This window comes from Moschus berezovskii, chromosome 26, assembly GCF_049115385.1.
Source record: "Moschus berezovskii isolate FMDL1 chromosome 26, NW_MosBer_1.0, whole genome shotgun sequence".
NCBI classification, from domain to species: Eukaryota; Metazoa; Chordata; class Mammalia; order Artiodactyla; family Moschidae; genus Moschus; species Moschus berezovskii.
The window spans coordinates 11196962-11221374 of record NC_142485.1 but is presented as its reverse complement, the minus strand read 5'-3'; the positions used below and the strand labels follow the sequence as shown (position 1 = coordinate 11221374).

At 49.2% G+C, this 24413-nt stretch overlaps 1 protein-coding gene across 3 annotated transcripts in view; it reads left to right on the top strand.

Moving 5' to 3' along the window:
- PLEKHA2 (pleckstrin homology domain containing A2) overlaps positions 1-24413 on the top strand; it is a 67102-nt gene that overhangs the window by 35671 nt on the left and 7018 nt on the right. For all 3 annotated transcript variants that reach the window (XM_055416629.2, XM_055416630.2, XM_088832728.1), the window contains exons 4-10: positions 4083-4131; positions 5480-5577; positions 12674-12814; positions 13331-13477; positions 13790-13858; positions 14256-14326; positions 19958-20021. In XM_055416629.2, the coding sequence (XP_055272604.1) occupies positions 4083-4131; positions 5480-5577; positions 12674-12814; positions 13331-13477; positions 13790-13858; positions 14256-14326; positions 19958-20021 (639 nt within the window). The remainder of the gene's footprint in view (positions 1-4082; positions 4132-5479; positions 5578-12673; positions 12815-13330; positions 13478-13789; positions 13859-14255; positions 14327-19957; positions 20022-24413) is intronic.

Genomic DNA, 24413 nt, shown 5'->3' with positions numbered 1-24413 from the left:
CGCCTGTGTCACTCTGCGGGTGACCTGTGCCCGGTCCCTGCCTCACCCCCCCGGCCCCCCACCTCTCCCTGCCTCCTCACCTAGGACCCACCGGTCAACCACTGCTGTGCAGCGACTTACTTGTGGCCAGAGTCAGCCCAGCCACCACGCCGCTTATTTAAGAGCCTCTCCGCTCCTTCACCACGTGTGAAGGAGCTGCATGGGCTGGCCTGGTCACCAACAGGTGGTGAGGTGGGGGCAGTGGTGCTATCCCTTCCAGGAGGTGGGGGTCCTGCCCCCCATCACCGGGATCTGGGGAGAGGCCAGAGCTATACTCCTCCAGAGTGAGAGACCACTCTCTTAGCCCCCACCTTGGCCTTTCTTTTTGAGGGCATAGCAGCCAATAGATGGGACTTGCTTTGTTTTTTTTTTGCCACACCAAGGCATGTAGGATCTTAGTTCCCCAACCAGGGATCAAACCCATGCCCCCTGTATTGGAAGCCTGGAGTCTTAACCACTGGACCACCAGGGAAGTCCCTTTCTTTTCTTTGTTATTCCAGGACTGTAAGAAGGGGTATAGTTGTTTCCCCTCTGGCTTTGCCAGTCTGGAGGCTGATCAGAGATGCTGAGGGTCTTACCCTTGCTAAACAACCCGTCAGGGTTGACCTAGAACTGGCGTCTTGTTAATTCAGCAAGAGCTGCTTGGCCAGGTAATCCTTCTGTGGTCACTACGAGATTACAGGTGTGCAGGTGTGTAATCACACGTACTCCCAACTGAACACTGGATAAACATGTAAAAGCAAATGGAAAGCCAAGTGATCTCTTTGAAAGCTTTGACTTCTGGTAATAAGCTCATTTTCCCTCGGATAGGCTGGTAATGAGTTGTGGTCTGGAGAAGGCAATGGCAACCCATTCCAGTTTGAGCGACTTCACTTTCACTTTTCACTTGCATGCATTGGAGAAGGAAATGGCAACCCACTCCAGTGTTCTTGCCTGGAGAATCCCAGGGATGGGGGAACCTGGTGGGCTGCCGTCTATGGGGTCGCACAGAGTTGGACACGACTGAAGTGACTTAGCAGCAGCAGCAGCAGCAGAGTTGTGGTCAGAGTGGACCATTTGTCACCCAGCCAGGGTGAAAGTGTCCAGAAGGCCTGGATGGCCAAGGTAGTTCTGCGACGGTCAGGGTCATATAGGAACCAAGGGCGGGGCGCACAGGAGCTCTGAGCTTGAGGACCTGCAGGAACATGGGTGCTGAGGGAGGAAGCCCATGAGTCACTGACAGATCAGAACATCAGGTGCAAACAGGAGGAAGGCACACAGCGTGGCTCAGGTTGAATTCTGGGGTCTGAATCCCAGAACAAGATGGCATGGGGGCTAGGGCTTGTTTGCAGGGCTTCAGCGCACAGATGCTAAAGAGGCAATGGGATTTTCATCCTCTTTGAAGGCAGATATGCGGGCTCACCTTTGCCTAAATCTTCATCACCTGGGAGATGATTTGAAGACTTTCTTAGGCCCTCTAATGTACACCTCACATCATGGTAAACATCAGAGTGACTCCACTTCCCTCATTGACTGTAATTGTCTGGCTGTGAGATATTTGAAAGGATTTTCATCATTTTCCTTTTTGAAATGATCTGACTGTGAGTAACTCAATTTATGATTGGCTCTAATGTCTCAGCTATCGTCTAGCACATCCAGGGATTCTCATGAACCAAGAAAATCAAAGCTGCTAATTATTTTTGAATGTTGTGCAGTTTTTGTGAATGTTTAATTAGAATGTGAATGAAGTTGGCTTAATGCGACATCTTGTAGGCATTTAGTTAAATACTTGTCAATGAGGTTGGTGTAACGTCATACAGACATTCAGTTGAATAGTTATTACTGTTGAGTGCCATATTCATTTTGTGTGTTGGAGGCCAGGTCTTATACATGTTTGGGGGCCCGGAGAAGCTCACAAGGCCCTTAACATTTTGTCCATCATGCCAAGCATGAAAAGTGAAAGTTAGTCACACAGTCGTGTCCTACTCTTTGTGATCCCATGGACTGTAGCCCACCAGGCTCCTCCGTCCATGGAATTCTCCAGGCAAGAGTACTGGAGTGGGTTGCCATTTCTTTCTCCAGGGGATCTTCCCGACCCAGAGATCATACCCAGGTCTCCTGCATTGCAGGTGGATTCTTTACCATCTGAGCTACTAGGGAAGCCCCTCGTGCCCAGCATAGCATGGCTTGTGTTGGTACGTGGAGTGGGTGTAAACAGCCCCTCCTTGGTTGAGCAGCTTCTGCATGATAAAGTGGGTTAAGTGCTTCACCTGTACTGTCACATTTAATCCTCACCATGGCCCTGTGAGAGCATGATTTATTATTACTATTTGATGGACTAGGAAATGGTGAGACAGCTGGGACGCCTGGGATGGGGGCCCTGGCGCTCTGGCACCAAAGCCCAGGCTGTGCCGCCTGTCTTCCTTTGATCTTTTATAGGCTGCCACCTCGGTTCCCATCTTGAGTGCTCTGGGCAGTATTAATTTGGGTTGTTGAGACATCTGGGCCAGGTCTGTAGAAAGAACTTGGACCCAAGAGAGAGAATCCAGACACCCTGGTGTGTCAGTCATGATCAGATCCTGAGCCACTGTGAGCCATGACGAGACCTTTTTTTTTTTTAATATTGGATCTTTCCCTCTTGTTTTCATTTTATTTTATTTGCCTGCACTCGGGTCCTTTAGATGTGGCAGGGCAGGGTTTTTTCCAGGTGGCTCAGTAGTCAAGAATCCACCTGCCAATGCAGGAGACACAGGAGACAGGGATCAATCCCTGGGTTGGAAAGATCCCCTGGAAGAGGAAATGGCAACCCGCTCCAGTATTCTTTTCTGGGAAATCTCATGGACAGAGGAGCCTGGCGGGCTACAATCCAAGGGGTCGAAAAGAGTTGGACACGGCTGGGCACATATACACTATAGGGACTCTCAGTTGTGGCATTTGGGATCTAGTTCCCCGACCAGGGATGGAACCTGCATCCCATGCGTTAGGAGTGCAGGGTCTTAGCTACGGGATCACCAGGGAAGTCCTGAAACCTTAATTTGGACCCCAAAGTTTTCTTTAGCTCTTGGCTTCTAATGAGCCTCTTGTTAAAGCTAGAACCACTCCGGGAGCCCCTGGGTGAGAGCAGGTTGGACAATGCCCCTGACCAGAAATGTGGGAATGGTGTGCATGAGTGGATAATAGCCATGTGTCCTGGGGGAAGGGGCTGCCCCCTTAGAAATCCCAGGTCCAGTGGTGGAGGCCTGCTCCAGGGAGGTTCAGCCTTCATCAAGGGCAGCCATCTAATTCCATATGATGGAATATGCTTTGCTTTCCTTGTTCAGTGTATTTGAAATGAGACGGGCTCACAACAGGCAGAGAGTCAGAACATACATGTGGGGGCAGGCTTGAAAAGGCAGGATGACACAGCAGGAGGTAGAAAAAGTCCTGCTTTCTTATGCCCTTGCCTTCAATATGGGATGTGCCCTGGTCGCGTCAGCTGCTCTCGGGGCAGGTGGGAAGTGCTTATTTTCATGGTGAAGCAGTCAGGGTGAAGATAAGGGAAATTGATCTGTGTGTGTGAGTGCAGTGAGTGACTCACCTTTCTGTGGGCTCTGTTTGAAATCTGTGTATTTGTGACAATTCCACCTCTAACTCACGGAACTGTTTAGGGGAGGAGGTTGGTGGTTGGGAGAGGAGTAGGGTCTCGCTAATGTGAAAGGTGCATATATTTGTGGTCCAAAGAGAATTTTCTCAGGACTCAGTGGCTTGTGAGCGTTTTTGCAGATTCAACACAGACATCAAGATAGCGGTTATCTTTGAGGGGTGGGGCCGGGATTCTATCTACCAGGGAGAGGTACAGAGGGCTTCTAAGAAATAGGATCGATAGTGGGTGATTTCTTAATCTGGATGATGCATGCAAGGTTTCCACTCAGTCATTAGTTTTTAAAATGTTCTCGTATGTTTTTGTATCCTCTTCTTTTTGTATCAAGTCTCCTAACGTGTGAAGTTTTGAAGGAAAAACAACCCAACTTTACAACCCTGTTGGAAACACACTCACGTTTCTTTTCTTTTTTCATCTGATTTAGGTGAGCATAGCCACCCCAAAGCAGAAACCCAAAACTCCGTTTTGCTTCGGTAAGTCTTAAGCTGTGTTTTCTGAACACTCCTACAGCAGCTTCCTCTTTTGTGTGGAGACGGTCCTGTGATTGATCACATGTGACTTGTACCGTGTGTGTGTGTGAGGGACCGCTGTCCCAGCCGTATCCCTGGGTCTCACATGATCTTCCTTTCCCTGGTCTCCCTGCGGACATTGTTAATAACAAGACGGAGGCACAGGCGCCCATGATGTCTGAGTTCTCCTGGCTCTTCAGGGCAGGGTGCCAGGTATCTGCTGGAAGTCCTAAGGAACCTTTAACTCAAAGCAGAGGAATGGTATGGAGACTTGAGGGAACTAGGGAATGCTACTGAAAGTCTTACTGCCAATGAATGATGGCTGGGGGTGACCCAGAAAGCAGAGCCGCTCAGTGGATGCAGGTCATTGAAGCATCAGTATTTAACTGGCTTCTACTGCCTTCTTGGTGCTGTACTAAGTGCTTTGAGCAGATACTAACAAAGCTTCTGTTTTGTATCTGAAGTATAAGCTCCACGAAGGCAGGGATGCTCCCCAGCTTTGTCACTGGTGCATCCCCAGCACTTAGCGTGTGCTTCCTGGCACAGAGTTGTGGCTTAGTAAATATTTGCTGAAGGAATGAGTGAATGAACTAAGGGGTTCTTTGTCTACCCCACGATGCTCACCTCCTCCAGTTCTAGCTTATTTTTGCCAGGAGAGTAAAATGGTCCTTTAAGCTGTCCTCTTTTCCCACTTCAGGTTGGTTCAAACTTCTTTTGCACTTTCTCCCACTTCCTTCAAATATCATTGCCAAGCTCAAAAATCTGACTCTCAGATTTTGTGGTCAGCAGATCTAAAAAGAAAAAAAAAAGAACCCAGAAGTAAATTATAGACCTCATGGAGTGCTGGGGAAGGACCAGGTTGAAAATGGGGTCTCAAGGTCACAGACTTGAATCCAGGCAACCTTAGTTCCGTGTCTCAACCACAGACAAGACCCCTAACCTGGGTCAGTTGTGCTAGTGGAAACCAGCAGCATGGGGGCCAAACTTACATGTGTATTATCATGACTGTCCAGCATTTGGCGCCTCTGAAAAGCTGTCCAGGTGTGTGTCTGGTGGACGGTGAGCGAGCCACCTCTCTGCACAGCAGCAAACGAAGGGCGTTAGTGTTGTCTTGCTGCCAATGGAATAATAATCCACAGTTTTTTGAGACTGAGAGCGCTCTGCTTCCCAGATATTCCCAGGTGACTTTGCACCATGGGGAGGGAACATCTTGGTCTCCTTGGCGGGAATCCTCTGCCCTGCTACATCAAACACCTTGGTTTTGGCGTGTGTGTTCTGACCTGCATTCTTCTCCATCCCATACCTTCTGCAGTCATCAACGCCCTCTCGCAGAGGTATTTTCTTCAAGCCAATGACCAGAAAGATCTGAAGGACTGGGTGGAAGCCTTGAACCAAGCCAGCAAAATCACCGTACGTATGCTCCTTCTCCCTTCTGGTGAGAGTCTTCTGCAGTCGGCGCCTTTCGGGTGGGGAGTGGCCCCGATGGCGACGGGGACTTTCCCAGGACCCGTTCCAGACCGGTTCCCCTACCTCTGCGTACACCTTGGCCGACTAGCCGCAAGTTGAACTGAGAATCTGAGTCTGAATCAGATTGGAGGGGAAGTTTATGGAGTGTTCCCGCTGTGCTTCCTGGGAGGGCTCCCAGGCGGTCGTGGTTTGGGTCATTCTGGGATGCTGATTCAGAATGTGGTGGGACTGGAAAATGGAGTGCTGACTCTGAGAAACAGAGTAGAGGAAACTCACATGAGGGGGGAAGTCAGAACTTTTTCCTGGCTTGGGGGGAGACTTCTGACTTTAAGAGGCCACCTGGGGACCAGTCCAGGCCGTCCACTGACCTGTCCTGGGAAAGCCTAACATTTATAAGCACCAGCTTGCTGGCTGTTCTATGAGGACTCTTGTTTTCCTTGACTTGGCTAACGAAGAACTCCTTTCTTCCTCCTTAGAAATACAGAAAAAGAAAGGGAGGTGGGTAGGAATAAGGAGAGGGGAAAACTGTTTAAGGGAAAAAAACTAGACCTTCAATCAGTAATATAGGCCGATTTCTGGCATGTAAGCCACACTTTGCTGAAAAGCTTGATTTTCTGTATCATATCTTCAGACGTGCTAACATTCTAGTGACTTCCAGTAAAAACCAGTATGTGCTGGGGCAGATTATTTTCCCCAGTCCTTGAGGGTTCCCGTGAATAATTTCATAGAAGAAGGCTGTACACTTATCCAGCACTTGTGAGGCAGCCTCTGAGCAGAGTACAGTTCAGTCAGCGATGTGGTTTTGCTTGTCAGCTCGTTATTCTGATAAACCTTGGTAAGGGAGTGAAAAGAGAGGGCGATGGTGGGGGTCTGTGAAGCGGGGGAAGCTGCTAACTCAGGCACGTCTGCTGCCCGCAGCTTGTGTGTGTCTGCAGAATGCTGACTTTAATAAAGGCTCTCTTCGTTCACGTTGGAGTCTTCACCCTTCTGGGTCTTCCACACGTGTCTAGTACTTTCTTCTCATTCCGTGGTATCTCTCTTTTTTTTAAGTTTTTTTGTTTTTGTTTTTTGATGTGGATGATTTAAAAAGTCTTTATTGAAGTTGTTACAGTACTGCTCCTGTTTTATGTTTTGGTTGTTTGGCTGCAAGGCATGTGGGATCTTAGCTTCCCAAGCTAAGATCTAGTGGTACCCCCTGCATTGGAAGGTGAGGTCTTAAGCACTGGACCACCAGGGAAGATCTCAGGGTGTCCTCTCCTGGACCTGCCTGGTGAACTGGACTACGCAGACTGTGAGGTGACGGGGGCCTCTTTGTCCTGCTTTTATGCCTTGAGCATAGAGTTGCTCCAGGCCGCTAGTTCCGTGTCCTCTTTTCTGCCTGGGGGGATGGCCCAGCCTCTGCAGGGGCTCCATAACCTCTAGGGTCCCCCTGACTTTGCTCTGCTCTATTGATGCCTCTCTTCACTCCTCCTGCCAAAGATCCTGTGGGACAGAAGGAAGAAGAGGGGTGCCTGCCTTCCTCATTACGGGTAACTTTCCCTTAGTGCGCCGTGTATGCAAAGTGAAGCATCTTGGGGGCAGGCGACGCAGAGATGATGCAGACCATGTATCCCGCTGGGCTTTCTCACTGGCCACACTGTTCACCCTTCGCATCACTCCTGTGAGGCAGGTGCTTTCACTGCCATTTTTATAATGAGGAAAATGGAAATCAGAGTCTCGCCCTAAGTCTGGAGTTTGCTAAATGACAGAGCTGGGATTCAAGCCTAGGACCTTCTGACTTCTGAGACTTGGAAGGGTTTATAAAAATATGAAAAACAAACGGCAGATGTAAAAGAAGTTAGATGACATACCACTTTTACATTCATGGCTTCTTGTTAGCCTCATGAAAACCGCAAGTGGGGAGGGCAGGAGTGATCATCTGGTTTATAAATGAGGCAGTGGAAGTGCCTGGAGATCAGAGTGACCCGCCCAGGTTCAGGAGCCAGTAACCACAGATCACTGGTCATTGAGTGCTAGGTCACTGTGTCCTTATGAGTGAAGATAATGGTCAACATATGGTATTCAGCCGAAAGTGCAGACGCCAAGGGGGAAGGGGATGGGGTGAATTGGGAGATCAGGATTGACATATGTACACTACCATGTATAAAATAGATAACTAATGAGAACCTACTATATCTCTATTCAGTGCCCTGCGGTGACCTAAATGGGAAGGGAATCCAATAAAGAGGAGATATCTGTGTACAGATAGCTGACTCACTTTGCTGTACAGCAGAAACTAACACAGCATTGTAAAGCAACTATATACCCCAATAAACATTTTTTAAAAAATAAAGAATTGGGTTTGCTCATAGTAGTAGTATTTCTGTATTAGTTTCCTAAGGGCTGTTGCAAAAGGTGGCTGGCTTAGAGTTACAGAAATGTATTCTCCCACAGTCCTGAGAAGTCTGACATCAGGGTGTCGGCAAGGCCCTCCATGTACCCTTTGAAGGCTCAAGGGGAGAATACTTCCTTGCCCTTTCTAGCCCTCAGAGGCTTCCCTGGTTTGTCCTGCATCCCTCCACTTCTGCCGCCGTCATTGTACGGCCTGTGTGTCTGTGTGACCCCACCTCTTAGGAAGACGTGAGTCATTGCACTTAGTGAAGTGAAGTCACTCAGTCGTGTCTGACTCTTTGAGACCCCATGGACTGTAGCCCACCAGGCTCTTCCATCCATGGAATTTTCTAGGCAAGAATACTGGAGTGGGTTGCCATTTCCTTCTCCAGGGGATCTTCCCGACCCATTGCACTTAGGGCCCACCCTAAACCAGCATCAGTTTAGTTCAGTTGCTCAGTCGTGTCCGACTCTTTGCAGCCCCATGGACTGCAGCATGCCAGGCCTCCCTGAACATCACCAACTCCCAGAGTTTACTCATACTCATTTCCATTGAGTTGGTGATGCCACCCAACCATCTCATCCTCTGTTGTCCCCTTCTCCTCCCACCCTCAATCTTTCCCAGCATGAGGGGCTTTTCAAGTGAGTCAGTTCCTCGCATCAGGTGGCCAAAGTATTGGAGTTTCAGCTTCAACATCTATCCTTCCAATGAACACTCAGGACTGATATTCTTTAGGATGGACTGATTGGATTTCCTTGCATGTCTAAACCAGCATGGCTTCATCTTAATTTCCTTACCTCTGCAAGAACCCTATTTCCAAATAAAGTCACGTCTGAGGTTATGGATGGACATCTTGGGGAGACATTATTCAACTCACTACTTTTTTTCGAAAGGGTTAAAAATTGGACAGTGAAATTATAGCACACCTTCCCTTACCACAGTTGGACTATTCCTCATAGTCTTGCCCTGCCTGTGGGAAGAGAGTCCTTGCAAATTTCATTTCCTGTTGCAAATGGAACCCTGTGGATCTCCTCCATCAGGGGACCCTTCACAAGGAAGGGGATGGGGTGGTGGAAGAGGGTCCTGTTTCACTGGGATCTTGGGAGACGGACAAGCCAAGAGGATGTCCTTGTTTTCAAGACCTGGTACATGGTTATTGGCGAGTTTGTTCTCCTCAGGCTGATTCACCGTCTCAAGAAGTATAAGCAGCTTTGGAGAGCCAGGCGGTTGGTCAGAGGGAGCGGATGATGCAGGGGTGTGGGGGTGTGAGCAGTGATGACCAGCAGTTCTCTGGGTGGGCTGACAGGTCGAGAGGCAACACGACAACCAAGCCGCCAGGGGTCCTTTTCCGGCGGTCATTAACTCTGAAAGGCTACTCCCCTCCTCCTTTGCTGGGTTTTAGGAATTCACTTGGGTCTATAGGGGGCAGGTGTGCTGCTCAACACTGGACATATCACTGGACACCCCAGCACTAACCCACATCCCGAAAGAATTCCACTCACCAGAGCAAAACGCAGAGGAACTGGCAAGGGTGGTCCCAGCAGGTGGTGGGTAGTGGTGGTTAGCAGTGGCGACGACTTTTAACGAGCTTGTGTTTACCTCATCTGTGAAATAGAGAAACGGATGCCTGCCTGGTACAGTGGCCTGAGATGAGCAGTAATGCAGGAAGAGAGGAGTACTTCCTTTGCCTGGCTCTGAGCAGAGGCCCAAAGCAACTGTTGTCTCTCAGAAGGAAAGGAGAGGGGGGATTTCTGGCCTCATCTGGAGAGGTGGTGGGCAGAGGCCGCCCTTGACTATCTAAGCTGAGTGCATGGGCCAGGAAGAAGGGTCCTGTCTTCTTTCTGGGGCCCCAGTGTTGATCACAATGGGAGTTGGTGATCACAATGGTCTTACTCCTTTGAATTAGATGCATAGGGGTGTGGTCCTTCATTCCCATCCTTGGCAGGCAGAGTTAGTTCTCCTATGGCCCTGAGCTGTGAACTCCTCCCACCCCACTTCCTGGCTTACAGTAGCTTTTGAAAATTAATTAGGCTGCTCCAGGTCATGTATGGATGTGAGAGTTGGACTATAAAGAAAGCTCAGCGCTGAAGAATTGATGTTTTTGAGCTGTGGTGTTGAAGATGCTTGAGAATCCCTTGGACTGCAAGGAGATCCAACCAGTCCATCCTAAAGATCAGTCCTGAGTATTCATTGGAAGGACTGATGATGAAGCTGAAACTCCAGTACTTTGCCACCTGATGCGACGAACTGACTCATTGGAAAAGACCCTGGTGCTGGGAAAGATTGAAGGCAGGAGGAGAAGGGGATGACAGAGGATGAGATGGCTGGATGATATCACTGACTCAATGGACATGAGTCTGAGTAAACTCTGGGAGCTGGTGATCGACAGGGAGCCCTGGCGTGCTTCTGTCCATGGGGTCGCAAAGAGTCGTGCATGACTGAGCAACTGAACTGACTGAGATCTTAGTTGCAGCATGTGGGATCTAGTTTCCTGACCAGGGATCGAACCTAGGCCCCCTGCATTGGGAGTATGGAATCTTAGCCACTGGAGCACCAGGGAAGTCTTGCAATAGTGTTTTTGTTTTTCTTTTTTAAACTTTTTTTTTTTTTTTACAGTTTTTAAAGGTTGCTTTCCATTTCAATGATTACAAAATATTGGCTATTATTTCCCCTGTTGTACAATATATTCTTGAGCTGTGAGCTCTTGAAAGATCTGGATTCTTAGGTCTTTCTAGCTTCCAAGGCTGTAGAAGAAATGAAACAGGATGTTAGGTTTTCTTTTGGGGTCTGCAGTTACTTTCCTGGCATACTCACATGGGGTCTTGGGTCCTTGTGAAGGACAGGCTTTGTGATGTGGTGGGGACTGAACCAGCAGAGTTCAGGGACTTGGTCTCTGCTTAGGTGTTAATATTAATCATGGCTTTGGGGAAATGATTGGACTGCCCTGGGCCTCTCTGGTGATGAAAGATTTTCCAGTATAAATGAGAAACCGACAAGGAGGAAGAAAAGTGGCAACATGAGTGAGGATAAATGACCTCGGGTTGGGAGGATGGTCAGGACTTGGACAGACTGAAGAATCTGTTCCCCATCCAAAGATTGAACTGCTGCTTTGCTGGAAAGCAAGATTATTTTGTGTGAAATATTTCAGATTTTAGTTGCAGGTTGAAAAATATACTGGATAGGACAGAGGAGACACAGTTGGGGCAAGTCTGCCTTTGGAGCACCAGTTTGCAACCTGTGATCTCAAACGTGCCCTAAAAATTCTGTGATTCTTTGATCAGCTGGTGAGGATCAAAGAGAAATCATTTTGCGGAAGGGCAATATTTGTAAGTGCTGGTACCATTAATAAAAAGTTATTTAGAGGGACGCCCCTGTGGTCCAGTGGTTAAGAGTCTACCTGCCAATGCAGGAGATACAGGTTTGATCCCTGGTCCTGGAAGATCCCACGTGCCACAGGGCAGCTAAGCCCGTGTGTCACAACTGCTGAGCCCAAGCACTGCAGCTATTGAACCCGCAGCTTGCAAATACTGAAGCCCACACACCTAGATCCCAAGCTTTGCAACAAGAGAAGCCACTGCAATAAGAAGCCCAAGCACCATAAGGAAGCACGGGCCTGGCTCACTGCAACTAGAGAAAGCCTGTGCAACAGCGAAGACTCAGCACGGCCAAAAAAATATATACTAATTAATTTTAAAAAAAAGTTTACTTAGCCTATCCACCTCATCAGAACTGACTCAAAGGCATTCCTTTTTATAGCTGAGTAATATTCCATTGTGTATATGTACCACAACTTCTTTTTTTTTAAGCCTAGAACCTATTTTACAGAGTGAAGTAAGTCAGAAAGAGAAAGATAGATATCATATTCTGATGGATATGTACAGAATCTAGGGGGAAAAAAAGTTTACTTAGACTATCTGAATTAAAATACTTTTGTATTTTTATTCATATTTTAAGTGTTTGAATTTATATCCTCTTATCGTTTGATGATGATGACAACTCTATGACTGTGTCACTCATTTAATGACAGGTCAGGGGTTACACCCCAAGCCCTGGGACATGCTCCCCAAGTCCTGTACCATATGCCACAGGCGTTTCACCTACTGCCGAGCATCCTTTCTCCCGTCTTTCTCTTCCTGGCTCCTTTTCATCCTCCAGGTCACTGTTTGAGCATCTCTTTCCCCTGGAGACTTACACCAACCACGTCCACCATGCCAACCAGTCCCCTCAAATAGTTGCCCTGCTGTCAGTCTCAGCTCCTGTGTATTGTCTTCAAGGCCCTCACCACGATTTGTAATTATTCTGATTGTTAGTCTTGCTGTATGTTTGTGATCAGTCTCCCTGATCAGCATGGACGTGGAGTGAGGGCAGGACATGTGTCTGTGTTTGCTGGTTTCTCTTTGGTCTCTAGCCAGGCAGGGACTGACTCACTCAGAGTAGGTGCTCAGTGCATTTGTTGAGTGTGTGCCTGTGTGTGTGTGTGTGTGTGGTGGGAGTGGTTTGCTGAATTCCTCATATCCAGGTTTGGATGGATGGAAGGACATGGGGGCAAGGGGTATCTTACTATAACTTGGCACATTAACTTTCTTCTCCCCCCTGCCGCCTCCTTGGTCACCTCCCTGCTTTTCCTGGGCTTTCTTTCCCAGTTAACCACGCTGTCATTCTTCCCAGGTACCCAAAGCTGGGAACCTGCCCCTGACGACCGAAGTTCTCAAGAGCCTAGCAACTCCTCTGGCCTTAGAGAAGAAGCCACAGGTGGCCTACAAGACAGAGATCATCGGAGGGGTGGTGGTACACACGCCCATCAACCAGGTGCTGGGGCCTGGGGCTGCCAGGCTGGGGCACAGGGGTCCGGGGGTGTCCATGGTGTGTCAGTGACAGGAGGGCAGGACCAAGGAAAGGGCAGGGGTGGGGGAGCCTGTATGTGTGGGGAGATGGAGAATACAGACAGTGCAGAGACCGGGGTTGCGGCATCTGAAGCTCTGTGGCCAGGACGGCTCTGCATCGCCCACGGGGATTGGCACCTGTGAAGCCCATGGGAAGCGGCGAGGGTGGCTGACAACAAGCTTAATGTGCCTCTGCCTCCTCTGGTTTGCTCTCGCAGCCCTTCCCTTTCTCCTGGGTCTCCCGGCCCTCCCCAGCCTTGCTCTGTGAAAGCACCCTGTACAGCGCCTGCCCAAGGCAAAAGTTTACTTTCTGGTTTATTTCTTATTTGACTGCCCTCGTGGGCCAACAGGAAGAGGTGACTGGCCAGGGAGGGTGGGGAAGGCGGGTGGGGCCGTGTCAGGAGCAGGGAGGCGCTAACCCTGCCGCCCCGTTTCCATGCAGAACGGCGGAGATGGGCAGGACGTGGGAGAGCCCGGCTCCCACGCCATCCTTCGGAGGTCTCAGAGTTACATCCCCACGACCGGCTGCCGGGGTCCCACCGGGCCGCCCCTCATCAAGAGCGGCTACTGTGTGAAGCAAGGGAACGTGGTGAGTGTCCGCGAAGGGAGCTGAAGCGGGTTCTGGGGACCCCCTGGAGCCAGTGGGTGTGGGCGACCCGAGGGGAGGAGGGTGGAGCCGGCCACACCCACACCGGCGATGCCTGGAGGGGCTCAAAGGAACCGCCCGCCCTGCAGGCAGAGGTGCTCCCAGGTGTTTCCGCAGAGGAAGAAATCCTGGGCTCCCCACCCCGGTCACCCAAGCTGGGAGCCTGGCCTTTGCTGGCGGGGTCCCGAGGAGCTTAGAACCAGAATGCACCCCCGGGACCTCTTCTAACGTTCTGCTGTCTACCCTCTATTGCAGCGCAAGAGCTGGAAGCGGCGCTTCTTTGCGCTGGATGACTTTACCATCTGCTACTTCAAGTGTGAGCAGGTTTGTCGTGGCTCTGGGGCCCTCAAGAGACCGAGGGGTCTCACACACACGTGTGTGTGTGTGTGCGCGCACGTGCATGTGTGTGCAGAGATGTGGACACACAGACTCTTCTGGGTGCTGGGAGTGTGCGGCATCTTAGCTCCCTCCACCTGGTGTGGGCAGCTTCACCATGATATTAAAGTCGCCTTAACGAACTCCCTCCCTGTGTGTGCTGAGACCCACAGAGCATCTTCTTAGATTTTTTTTCTTTTTTCCTCCTCTCTTGATTGTTTCGGGACGTTGTCTTGCTTGCGACCTGGTTTCAGCCGGTCATGTCGGGTGACAATGGCCGGCTGGTCCCAGCGGAGGTCTTGGGCAGACAGCCTCATTCATTTTGTCTCCCCGTTTCCTCCCCCAGGACCGAGAACCACTTCGTACCATATTCCTCAAGGATGTTCTCAAGACCCACGAGTGTCTGGTCAAGTCTGGGTAACTGTCTCTGCTGCTTCTTCTCTGGTCAGAACCCCGTGTGCCATCTCAGCTCTCCGTTACTCCCTGTCTGAGGCTCTGTTCCAGAGCCTTCCTATAAAAACTGGAGGACTTTGTCTCCCTGACCTCTGGGCTGCCTGTCTCCATGCAAGCGGTCACAGCGGCAAGATGCTGCGCTGGGCCAAGCTGCCCACTTCCCAGCCCGTTGCTCTCATGCCTCAGATGAGCCTATGTAACACTGTTCTCATGGAGGAAAAGAAAGGCTATGGAGCAGAGGAGAGAGAGGTCCTTCTCAGGTGTCCGATGCGCATTGCCCAGGGGGACTGACCCTCAGGGGAGGGGGCACTGTACCCTTAGTCACTCAGTTTTTAGCACTCTGCTCAGAGCCCTGTTTGTGCCCATGCCTCTGACCTGAACTTGTTATGCCTTTTCTCTTCTCTTCCTTTTGACAAAGTCCCTGATACCTTCTTTAAAAAAAAAAAAGTTATTTATGTCTGGCCCTGCTGGGTCTTTCTTGCCATGTGGGCTTTTCTTTAGTCGTGGCCAGCACGGGCTATTCTGAATAGCTGTGGCGCACACACAGGCTTTTCATTCTGGTGGCTTCTGTAGTTGTGGAGCACAGGCTGGAGCACAGGCAGGCTTCGGTAATTAGGCTCATGGGCTCAGTCGTTCTGGTTCCTGGGCTCCAGAGCACAGGCTCAGTTGCTGTGGTGCATGGGCTTAGTTGCTCCGCCGCATGTGGGATCTTTCCAGATCAGGGGTCGTCTCCTTCACTGGCAGGCGGATTCTTTACCACTGAGCCACCAGGGAGGTCCCCTGATGTCTTTGTAACACAGGGCTGATTCACGGCAATGCTGTCGGGCAGGAAGAAGAAGTATTTTTTAAGATGTTCCTCTTTCCACCAGGGCTTCCCTGGTGGCTCAGAGGTTAAAGCGTCTGTCTCCAATGTGGGAGACCCGGGTTCGATCCTTGGGTTGGGAAGATTCCTGGAGAAGGAAATGGCAACCCACTCCAGTACTCTTGTCTGGAGAATCCCATGGACGGAGGAGCCTGGTAGCTACAGTCCATGGGGTCGCAAAGAGTCGGACACGACTGAGCGACTTCACTTCACTTCACTTCACTTCTTTCCACCAGGAAATGGTTACCTTTCCAGGGCCATGGAGGGCAGGACGAATTTGGGACCTGGGGCCCATTCAGTGGCTCCCCCATATCCGGCACCCATACTGGTGCCCTTGGAGCCAAGCTTTAGAGACTCAGGGGCATCTGGGCACCTGGCGGTCCTCGCTCGGCCCTCTGTCAGCAGTCTGCAGAGGCAGTTTGCTGAATCTCCCTCCCACGGACTGTGCATGCAGAGCCAGTGTCACCAGGGGAGCTGCTGATGGCAGGCTGACTGTTCTCACGTGAAGGTGTGGGAGGGTCTTGCATGAAAGCGAGGTGCGCTGTGGCTCACGGAGGTGGGGACTGTCATGAGCCTTGCAAACAGCAGTTGCAGAGTTTAGAAGATAAGGAAAGTTCCCACTGACAGATTATCATTTGTGAGAGCAGCTACAGATGGAAGTTTTCCCGAAGCATGGCCCCAGAGCTGACCATGGGTGGAGGAGAGATGGGACTTGTTCCTGACCCTGGAGGCCTGTGCAGGTCAACGGGCGGGCTGGGGTGGCTTAGAGAACCCAGATAAAGTTCAGTCCTAAGAGTGCTTCACACTTCACCTGAGCTGCTGACTGGCAGAGTCAGACTGAACTGTGGGAAAGAGAACTGAGAGACAGGCAGATCCCCGGGGAAGGAAGCTCCCCGACTCTGCAGGTTCCAGGCCTGTGAGACTAGGCTTCTCCCCAGCCCAGTCAAGGGGGTTTGGGCAGCTGGGTAGTAAGTTAACGTTTGTTGAATTGAATTAAAAGGCTTCATAGAAGGAAAAGGAAAAGGCAACCCATTCCAGTATACTTGCCTGGAGAATCCCATGGACAGAGGAGCCTGGTGGGCTACAGTCCATGGGGTTGCAGAGAGTCGGACACGACTGAAGCGACTGAGCACAAAAGACTTCGTACAGCCTGAGAAATGGATGCAAAAAGGGTGGGGATTTCCTCCTGGTTTTGCTTTTTCCTCCCCAGCAGTTGATTACATGACTGTATGTACGTGCATGAATAGTTTGAAAGGTTAAACCGCTTTAGCCAGAAGGAAGTGCCATCTCCTCTCAGATGCTCAGAAAGGGACTGCAGTAGCTAATGACATGCATTTCAGATGAGCACTGTGTGATCTCATTGCACCAGATGCCGTATATAACTTACAACTGATCTTTGTGCTGATAAGCTTGATAGAGACGGGCTTCTGATTTCCATGTACAGCTAGAGTGCAAAGGCTCACAAAGTTTTAAACATATTCCTGAAATACCATTTCCCAGTGGAGTCAGGATCAGGCCCTAAGTTTATCTTCAGATCAGTTCAGTTCAGTTCAGTCGCTCAGTCGTGTCCGACTCTCCGCGACCCCATGAATCACAGCACGCCAGGCCTCCCTGTCCATCACTAACTCCCGGAGTTCACTCAAACTCATGTCCATAGAGTCAGTGACGCCATCCAGCCATCTCATTCTCTGTCGTCCCCGTCTCCTCCCACCCCCAATCCCTCCCAGCATCAGAGTCTTTTCCAGTGAGTCAGCTCGTCGCACGAGGTGGCCAAAGTATTGGAGTTTCAGCTTTAGCATCAGTCCTTCCAATGAACACCCGGGATTGATCTCCTTTAGAATGGACTGGTTGGATCTCCTTGCAGTCCAAGGGACTCTCAAGAGTCTTCTCCAGCACCACAGTTCAAAAGCATCAATTCTTCGGCAATCAGCTTTCTTCATAGTCCAACTCTCACATCCATACATGACCACAGGAAAAACCATAGCCTTGACTAGACGGACCTTTGTTGGCAAAGTAATGTCTCTGCTTTTTAATATGCTATCTAGGTTGGTCATAACTTTCCTTCCAAGGAGTAAGCGTCTTTTCATTTCCTGGCTGCAGTCAGCATCTGCAGTGATTTTGGAGACCAAAAAAATAAAGCCTGACACTGTTTCCACTGTTTCCCCATCTATTTCCCATGAAGTGATGGGACCAGATGCCATGATCTTTGTTTTCTGAATGTTGAGCTTCAAACCAACCTTTTCACTCTCCCCTTTCACTTTCATCAAGAGGCTTTTGAGTTCCTGTTCACTTTCTGCCATAAGGGTGGTGTCATCTGCATATCTGAGGTTATTGATATTTCTCCCGGCAATCTTGATTCCAGCTTGTGCTTCTTCCAGCCCAGCATTCCTCATGATGTACTCTGCATATAAGTTAAATAAGCAGGGTGACAATATACAACCTTGAGGTACTCCTTTTCCTATTTGAAACCAGTCTGTTGTTCCATGACCAGTTCTAACTGTTGCTTCCTGACCTGCATACAGGTTTCTCAAGAGGCAGGTCAGGTGGTCTGGTATTCCCATCTCTTTCAGAATTTTCCACAGTTTATAGGGCCTGATAAACCCTGATTACCCCCCAACCCCATAGCTGTCCCCTCCCCTGGGGGGCTTTAATCTTATGCTTCTCTTTTGCTCACATGCCCCTGTCACTGGCCACGCATCTGCCATTTCCTTCGAGGCCCTGATTCCTAAAGCCAGCCCTGCCTGTGATCAGTCCTATCTTTTCTTTCTTACATTAAAAAAAAAAAAAAAATTGGCCGTGCTGCTTGGCATGTGGGATCTTAGTTCCCAGACCAGGGATGGAATCCATATGCCCTGTAGTGGAAGCGCAGTCTTAACCGCTGGACCACCAGGGATGTTCGCCTGCAGTTAGTCCTTTCTTGGAATCATTCTAACTCTTGGCATGTAACACACACTTCAGCGTCTGACTCTATAGTTTTGCTTTTTAATGTTCTTTTATGGGGAAGGAGGTGGATCTCCTGCTCCTGTATGTTCCCCCAGAGACTGGATACACCAGGCAGGCATTTCACCCTGGAAATCATTTCAGCCATTTGGAGGCTCGTGGCTAAGCATCAGCTACTTCTAGCCTTCTTCCTTGCAGAAGTCAGATCCCTCTTACAAACCTCACCCCCAGTTTGAAGCACCTTCAAGTGGTCCACTCTCTCCTTCCCTTTCTCCTCTTTTGCATCCAGCCCCCTCCTGAGAGCAGGGATTTGGTGAAGCGATGTGGTTGCTGTGTGGATGGAGAAAGGTTTTGGAAATGAGAGATTTGGGTCTCTTAGGAGAGGCACCTGGTGGTGGAGTAATTAAGAGTGTAGACTCTGGAATCAGACCCGGGGTCAAATCCTGACTCTGCCGTTTACTTACTTTGGTGCCATGGACCAGTCACAGAACCTCTTTGAGCCCGGGTTTCCCCAGTGGGGAGAGTCTTACTGCCTCATTGAATGGTGGTGAAGATTGGATGAAATAGCGCACCTCAAAACACAAAGACAGGGATTTCCCTGTGGTCCAGTGGTTAAGACTCTGCGCTGCCAATGCAGGGGGCATGAGTTTGATCCTGGTTGGGGAGCTAAGGCCCCAAATGCCATATGGCTTGGCCGAAAGATTTTTTTAAAAAGCACAAATAACAGATTGGTGGTTACCAGAAGTGGAGGGTTGGGGGTGACCAAAATGGGTGGAGGGAGTTGAGTGGTACAAACCTCCAGTTATAAAATAAATAAGTCCTGGGGATGGAGTGTATAGCATGGTGACTATGGTTAAGGGTACTGTAGGGACGACAGAGAATGAGATGGCTGGATGGCATCACCGACTCTGTGGACATGAGTTTGAGTGAACTCCGGGAGTTGGTGATGGACAGGGAGGCCTGGCATGCTGTGATTCATGGGGTCGCGGAGAGTCGGACACGACTGAGCGACTGAACTGAACTGAAAAGAATTGATCTAAAAAGTTATCATCTTATCACAGGAAAACAAATTGTAACTATGTAGTGTGGTGAGTGTTTCTTGGACAGTGATCATTTGCAGTATATACAAATATCGAATCATGCTGTACACCAGAAACAAATTTACTGTTTTTTTATGAATATACTGTTAATATGTCTGTTATCTCTGTATAATACACACAAATAAATATATGTATATAGCATATATATTTAATGTAGATATAATGGATATATAACAGCTTGTGTGTTTACATGTGTGTGTTTGTATCCAATAAGACTTTCATTCAGTTCAGTTCAGTTCAGTTCAGTCGCTCAGTCGTGTCCGACTCTTCGTGACCCCACGAATCACAGCACATTACTTGACCCTAAAATAAAACCCCTCGATATGGTACCTCTCACAAAGCACTTGATACACTTGTATCTTGGCCACTAAAGAAACACAAGTGTAGGCAGTGTGGGGGTGTGTTGCATATGAGGCAAGAGGTCTTAGAAGCAAAGGAGCTTTGTCTTGTGAGACGTGGTGGTGATGTGTATTGGGGAGGAGGTGTCCATGGGGATGGTTAAACCACTGGAGATCCTCCAGCAAGTGAAGCTGAAGGAAACATGGCAATGCTTTCTGAGGCAGGGGCTGCAGGAGGAATGGCCTGTGAACCCCCTTTTTACGGTAGGCAAAACAGGTACCCATCTTAGCTTGAATCAGGTCCCCAGTGGGTGACCAGCATACCTGGTAACATTCTTTCCCTCTCTCTGTCTAGCGATCTGCTGATGAGGGACAACCTGTTTGAAATAATAACCAGCTCCAGGACCTTCTACGTGCAGGTAAAAAGCTCCTCCTCCACCCCGAGAAGACGGGGACTTTCCTTCTCTGTGGCGAGTGTACTTGCAGGCCTACCTTTCCCTTTGCTTTCTCTTTTATTTTGTTCGAAGTTTCTCGGTGGTAAATTTAGCCCCCCGATAGTCAGTCCAGGTCCCATTTCATTCTAAACAGGATGTTTGCCTCAACCTTCCCAACCATAAAATAATAAGAGTGGCCTGAGCCGTCTCACTGGGGACTGTGAGCTTGTACCAGCTGCTCTCAGCTGCCGGGCGCCAGCTAAGCAGAGAAAAGGAGAACTGGTCAGTGGTTTCACTTCTCCCTTGGAGGGTATTTATAAGCCCCGTCTGTGTGTGGACGGCGCTGTGCGCGGAAGGACCAAAGCACAGAGGGCCCTGTGCGGGGACCAGGTGCATAGCCAGCTGCACAGAGAAAGCCATTGTGTGGGCACTGAGCCTTCAGCTCTCAGAAGCATCTCCTCTCCGCCCACGGCTTTGGAGTTCTCCCAACTCCTCCTCAGATCATGGGAGCTGGAAAGGCAGATTTCCAGCCTCTAGCGTGGCCTAGACTTTCAAGGCCTAGTCCCCATCCCGGCCCACCTAGCGGTCAGTCCACAGACAGCATGCCCCCTGACTCCCCTGCCTTGCAATGATGCTGTCTTTCTAGTGCCAGGGCTGCTGTGGGGTGTGTTGGTTGAAATTTGGGGCCTCCCCGCACAAAGCTTCTCAGGGCTCCCTGCAGGCGCCCCACTAAATGCCCTCCCTTTCGCGAGGTCACCTCTGAGCCATTTTGTGAGCAGCCGCGCCCTCTGAGCGGGTCCCCCTGGCTGAGCCCAGCAGACCTGTGGGTTCCATTCATTCAGAGGAACATCCGGGAAGAGCCCTGGAAAGTGCTGGGGCCTTCGAGCAGCCTCCGTGCTGTTCGGGGCCAAAGTCTGAGCTGTAGGTACAAGAACTTCCAGTTCCTGGATTTGACAGATATTTGTAGATTCTTCGCAGAGTGCAGGGCGTTGCCTCGTCCTGGGGACCTGACGTTCAACAGAACAGATCCTGAACCAGAGAGGGAGATAGTCAAGAAAACCGGCAATTAGAACACTGTGATGAGGTGGGGGTCGGTGTGTTGGGGAGATGAAGCAGCTGACCTTTTAGGGCAGTGTAACTATTCCGCAGGCTTCCCGGGTGGTGCTGGTAAAGAACACCCACCTGCCAATGCAGGAGACATAAGAGATAGGGGTTTGATCCCTGGGGAAGGAAGACCCCTGGAGGAGGGCATGGCAACCCACTCCAGTATTCTTGCCTGGAGAATCCCCATGGACAGAGGAGCTTGGCAGGCTACAGTCCATAGGGATCGCAAAGAGTCGGCCATGACTGAAGCGACTTAGCACGCAGGCAATGGTTCTGTATGATACTGTAGTGGCAGATGTGTGAAATCGAATTTTACAGCACAGAGTATTAACCTTTAATATATGCAAATTAAAAAGATCATTTAGATGGCTGAGTGATCCCAGTATGGCATGCAGAATATGACCAAAGAACCTACACGTGTTAAAGTATGAAACAACCTCACTCATGGAGGTGGGGGGAAAAAATAAGAAAGTGTGAGAAGGGCTACCCTTACAGTAAGTAGTGGCTGTTATGGGAACTCCTAAGAAGGGTACCTCCCCTAGTCTCAGGGAGTTAAGGGAAGTTTCCTGAAGGAAGATGGAGGAAAAGTGGCCCAGAGAGTTGTTCAGTTGCTAAGTCATGTCTGACTCTCTGTGACCCCATGGACTGCAGCATGCCAGACTTCCCTGTCCTCCACTATCTACTGGAGTCTGCTCAAGTTCCATGTCCACTGAGTTGGTGATACCATCCAACTATCTCATCCTCTGTCGTCCCCTTCTCCTCCTGCCCTCAATCTTTCCCAGCATCAGGGTCTTTTCTAATGAGTTGGCTGTTCGCATCAGGTGGCCAAAGTATTGGCCCAGGGAGAGGGAACAGCAAGCAGCCTGTGAAAAAAAAAAAGCTGAGAGGCGAAAGAGGCTCAGGTGCTGGAAAGCTGATACAGAGGGTCCTTGTTAAAAAGCTGTATTTTATCCTGGGGGTTAGGCCCTTGGAGGTTAAGCTGGAGCAGTGACACAGTCAGATCTGCCTCTTAAAACTCCCACTTTCACAGTGGTGTAAGTTTCAGAGCCTTGTTTTCCTCATCTGTAAGGGAGAGATGGTAGTCCTTGATCCTGGGCGCTTCGATGGGACCCTGGACCCTGGCAATGAATGTCCTGGCTGGTGCGGTGTAGTGGCTTGGCAGTGCAGGGGACAGATAAGAAAAGGGTGAGACAGGAGCCAGCAGAGCAGTTGGGAGGCTATTGTGGTTTCAGTGAGGGATAAGGAAGCCTGATATTGGATGGGTGAAGCAAAGTGGAAAACTTTGAAGAGTCCTTTCCAGGACTTTGAAGTTGATTGGATGTGGGATGAAGGGAGAGACGGGAGGTGAAGACCCTACCCAGATGCCTGGCTGGAGCTCAGGGTGACTGATGGCAGCCGTCCCTGTGGTAGATGGACACGTGGAGGAGGGGTTTCGAGGGCAAAAGGAAGCCTTGCACAGGTGGTTGTGTTTGTGGGTCCTGCAAGATGTCCAAGGTGAGCTGTTAGGACAGCCCTAGATGGATGGTGCCTGACGTGGTGGTGGTGGTGCTAAGTAAGCATATGTCAGGTGAACGATGATGCCAGGTGAGAGCTTTGAACAGAGCTTTGGGTGGAGATAGTGACTTGGGAAACATGAACGCAACCAAAAAGTGTTCAGAAGACACTGCATCCTTGGCATGAGTGTCTGCACATTAACCAGAATCTTATTATCACTTCTGTCCTCCTTTTCTATCTGCTGTCACATTTCTAGGGTAAAAGAACTCTCGCATGGCCCTGAATAAATAAATGACCGACTGGGCAAATCTGGGTATAGCAGCAGACTCAGAAAGTTGGAGAAGAGTAGAGATTAAAATTCTTTAAGAATATGTGTTTATTCATTTAAAAACAACCACCGTAAACTCATTTATGTTATCACAAATAACATTTATGAAAAATAACTCTGTTTCTAAAACAGAGAAGCAACAGGAGTAGCATCGTGGTTTTTTTTTTTTTTTTTTTGTGTGTATATTTTTGTAAATCTCTTTAATGGCTGGCTTATTGGAAGACAGCAGCAGGGTTCTCAGATCTGCTTCTGCATTCATTCCGTGGCCATATGTTGTTTTGATGGAAGAGTATGAAGAAAATCTGGCCCCGCAGAGACATGTATTTGGGAAAAGGGGATATTTTAATCTCTCTTTCAGATGACTGTGGTCAGTTTTGCCCTTTGAATGGATCATACGTGGCAGGGCTGTATCTGAAGGTGGGATTTGCTCCTGGGGAGAGGGTAGGGGTTATTAGCTGTTGGAAGGGAGGGCTGCAGAGTTTGGGAATAGAATTAAGAAGGGGCTGCCTAAAAATTCTGGACAGTTGCAACAAAAGTAACCAGGAAGTCTCTTATTTTTAATTTTTGACTGCGGCATGAGGATCTTAGGTCCCTGACCAGGGGATTGAACCTGTGTCCCCTGCAGTGGAAACCACTGGACCACCAAAGGAGGCTCTAGAAGCCTTTTATTGATGACTTGTTAGAATTCAGTGCTTAAAACCGTTGCGTCTGTTGTGATGCTGGTAGCAGATCCTCTGTCAAAGCTCACCAGACTGCAATGAAAACCACAGTGTGCAGTGATTCACTTAATACCCTTTGCTTCTCTCCCCTCGAAAACTGCCCTCAAGGACAGAAACCCTGCTTTTTCTTTTGAACCAAGCACCAGAAGCATAGCACACACTTAAGCAGACCCGTAAGAGATGAAGGTATAAGCTTGGCACTTCCATTCTTGTTCTACTGAGTTTTCAGCCTTTTTTTTTTTCAGTCTCTTAGTAATTCACCATAGGGTGGGTGGATTTCAGCTCTGGTTTTTACCTCTGGTTCATGAAACTACCTTTGTGATGTGGTTTTAAGATATTTTTGAGTTTCTTATGAAAGCTAAGCACAGGCTTTCCATAAAAGATAGATAAACGCATATACTGTAATCTTCACCTATAATTTTGGAGGTTTCACTGAATTTTTGTTGCCCCTGGAGTCCAGTTCTTAAAACTACTAGTAGAGATTTTAACCGTGAGCTCAATAACATAATATTCTGTTTCTTCTCATGTGGGATCAATATCTGCCTTTCTATTTGAAAAATATTTTAAGCACTAGAATAATGTTTATCCAGAGAAAAGCAATATCTCAAAGGCGAGTTGAAATATAAAACCACTTTACTTTAAATGTCCAAACTATGGAAACAGAGATGAGCATTTATGAATAACATTATTTATAGTAGAAATAATGATCAGTATCTTTTCAAACAACCCAAG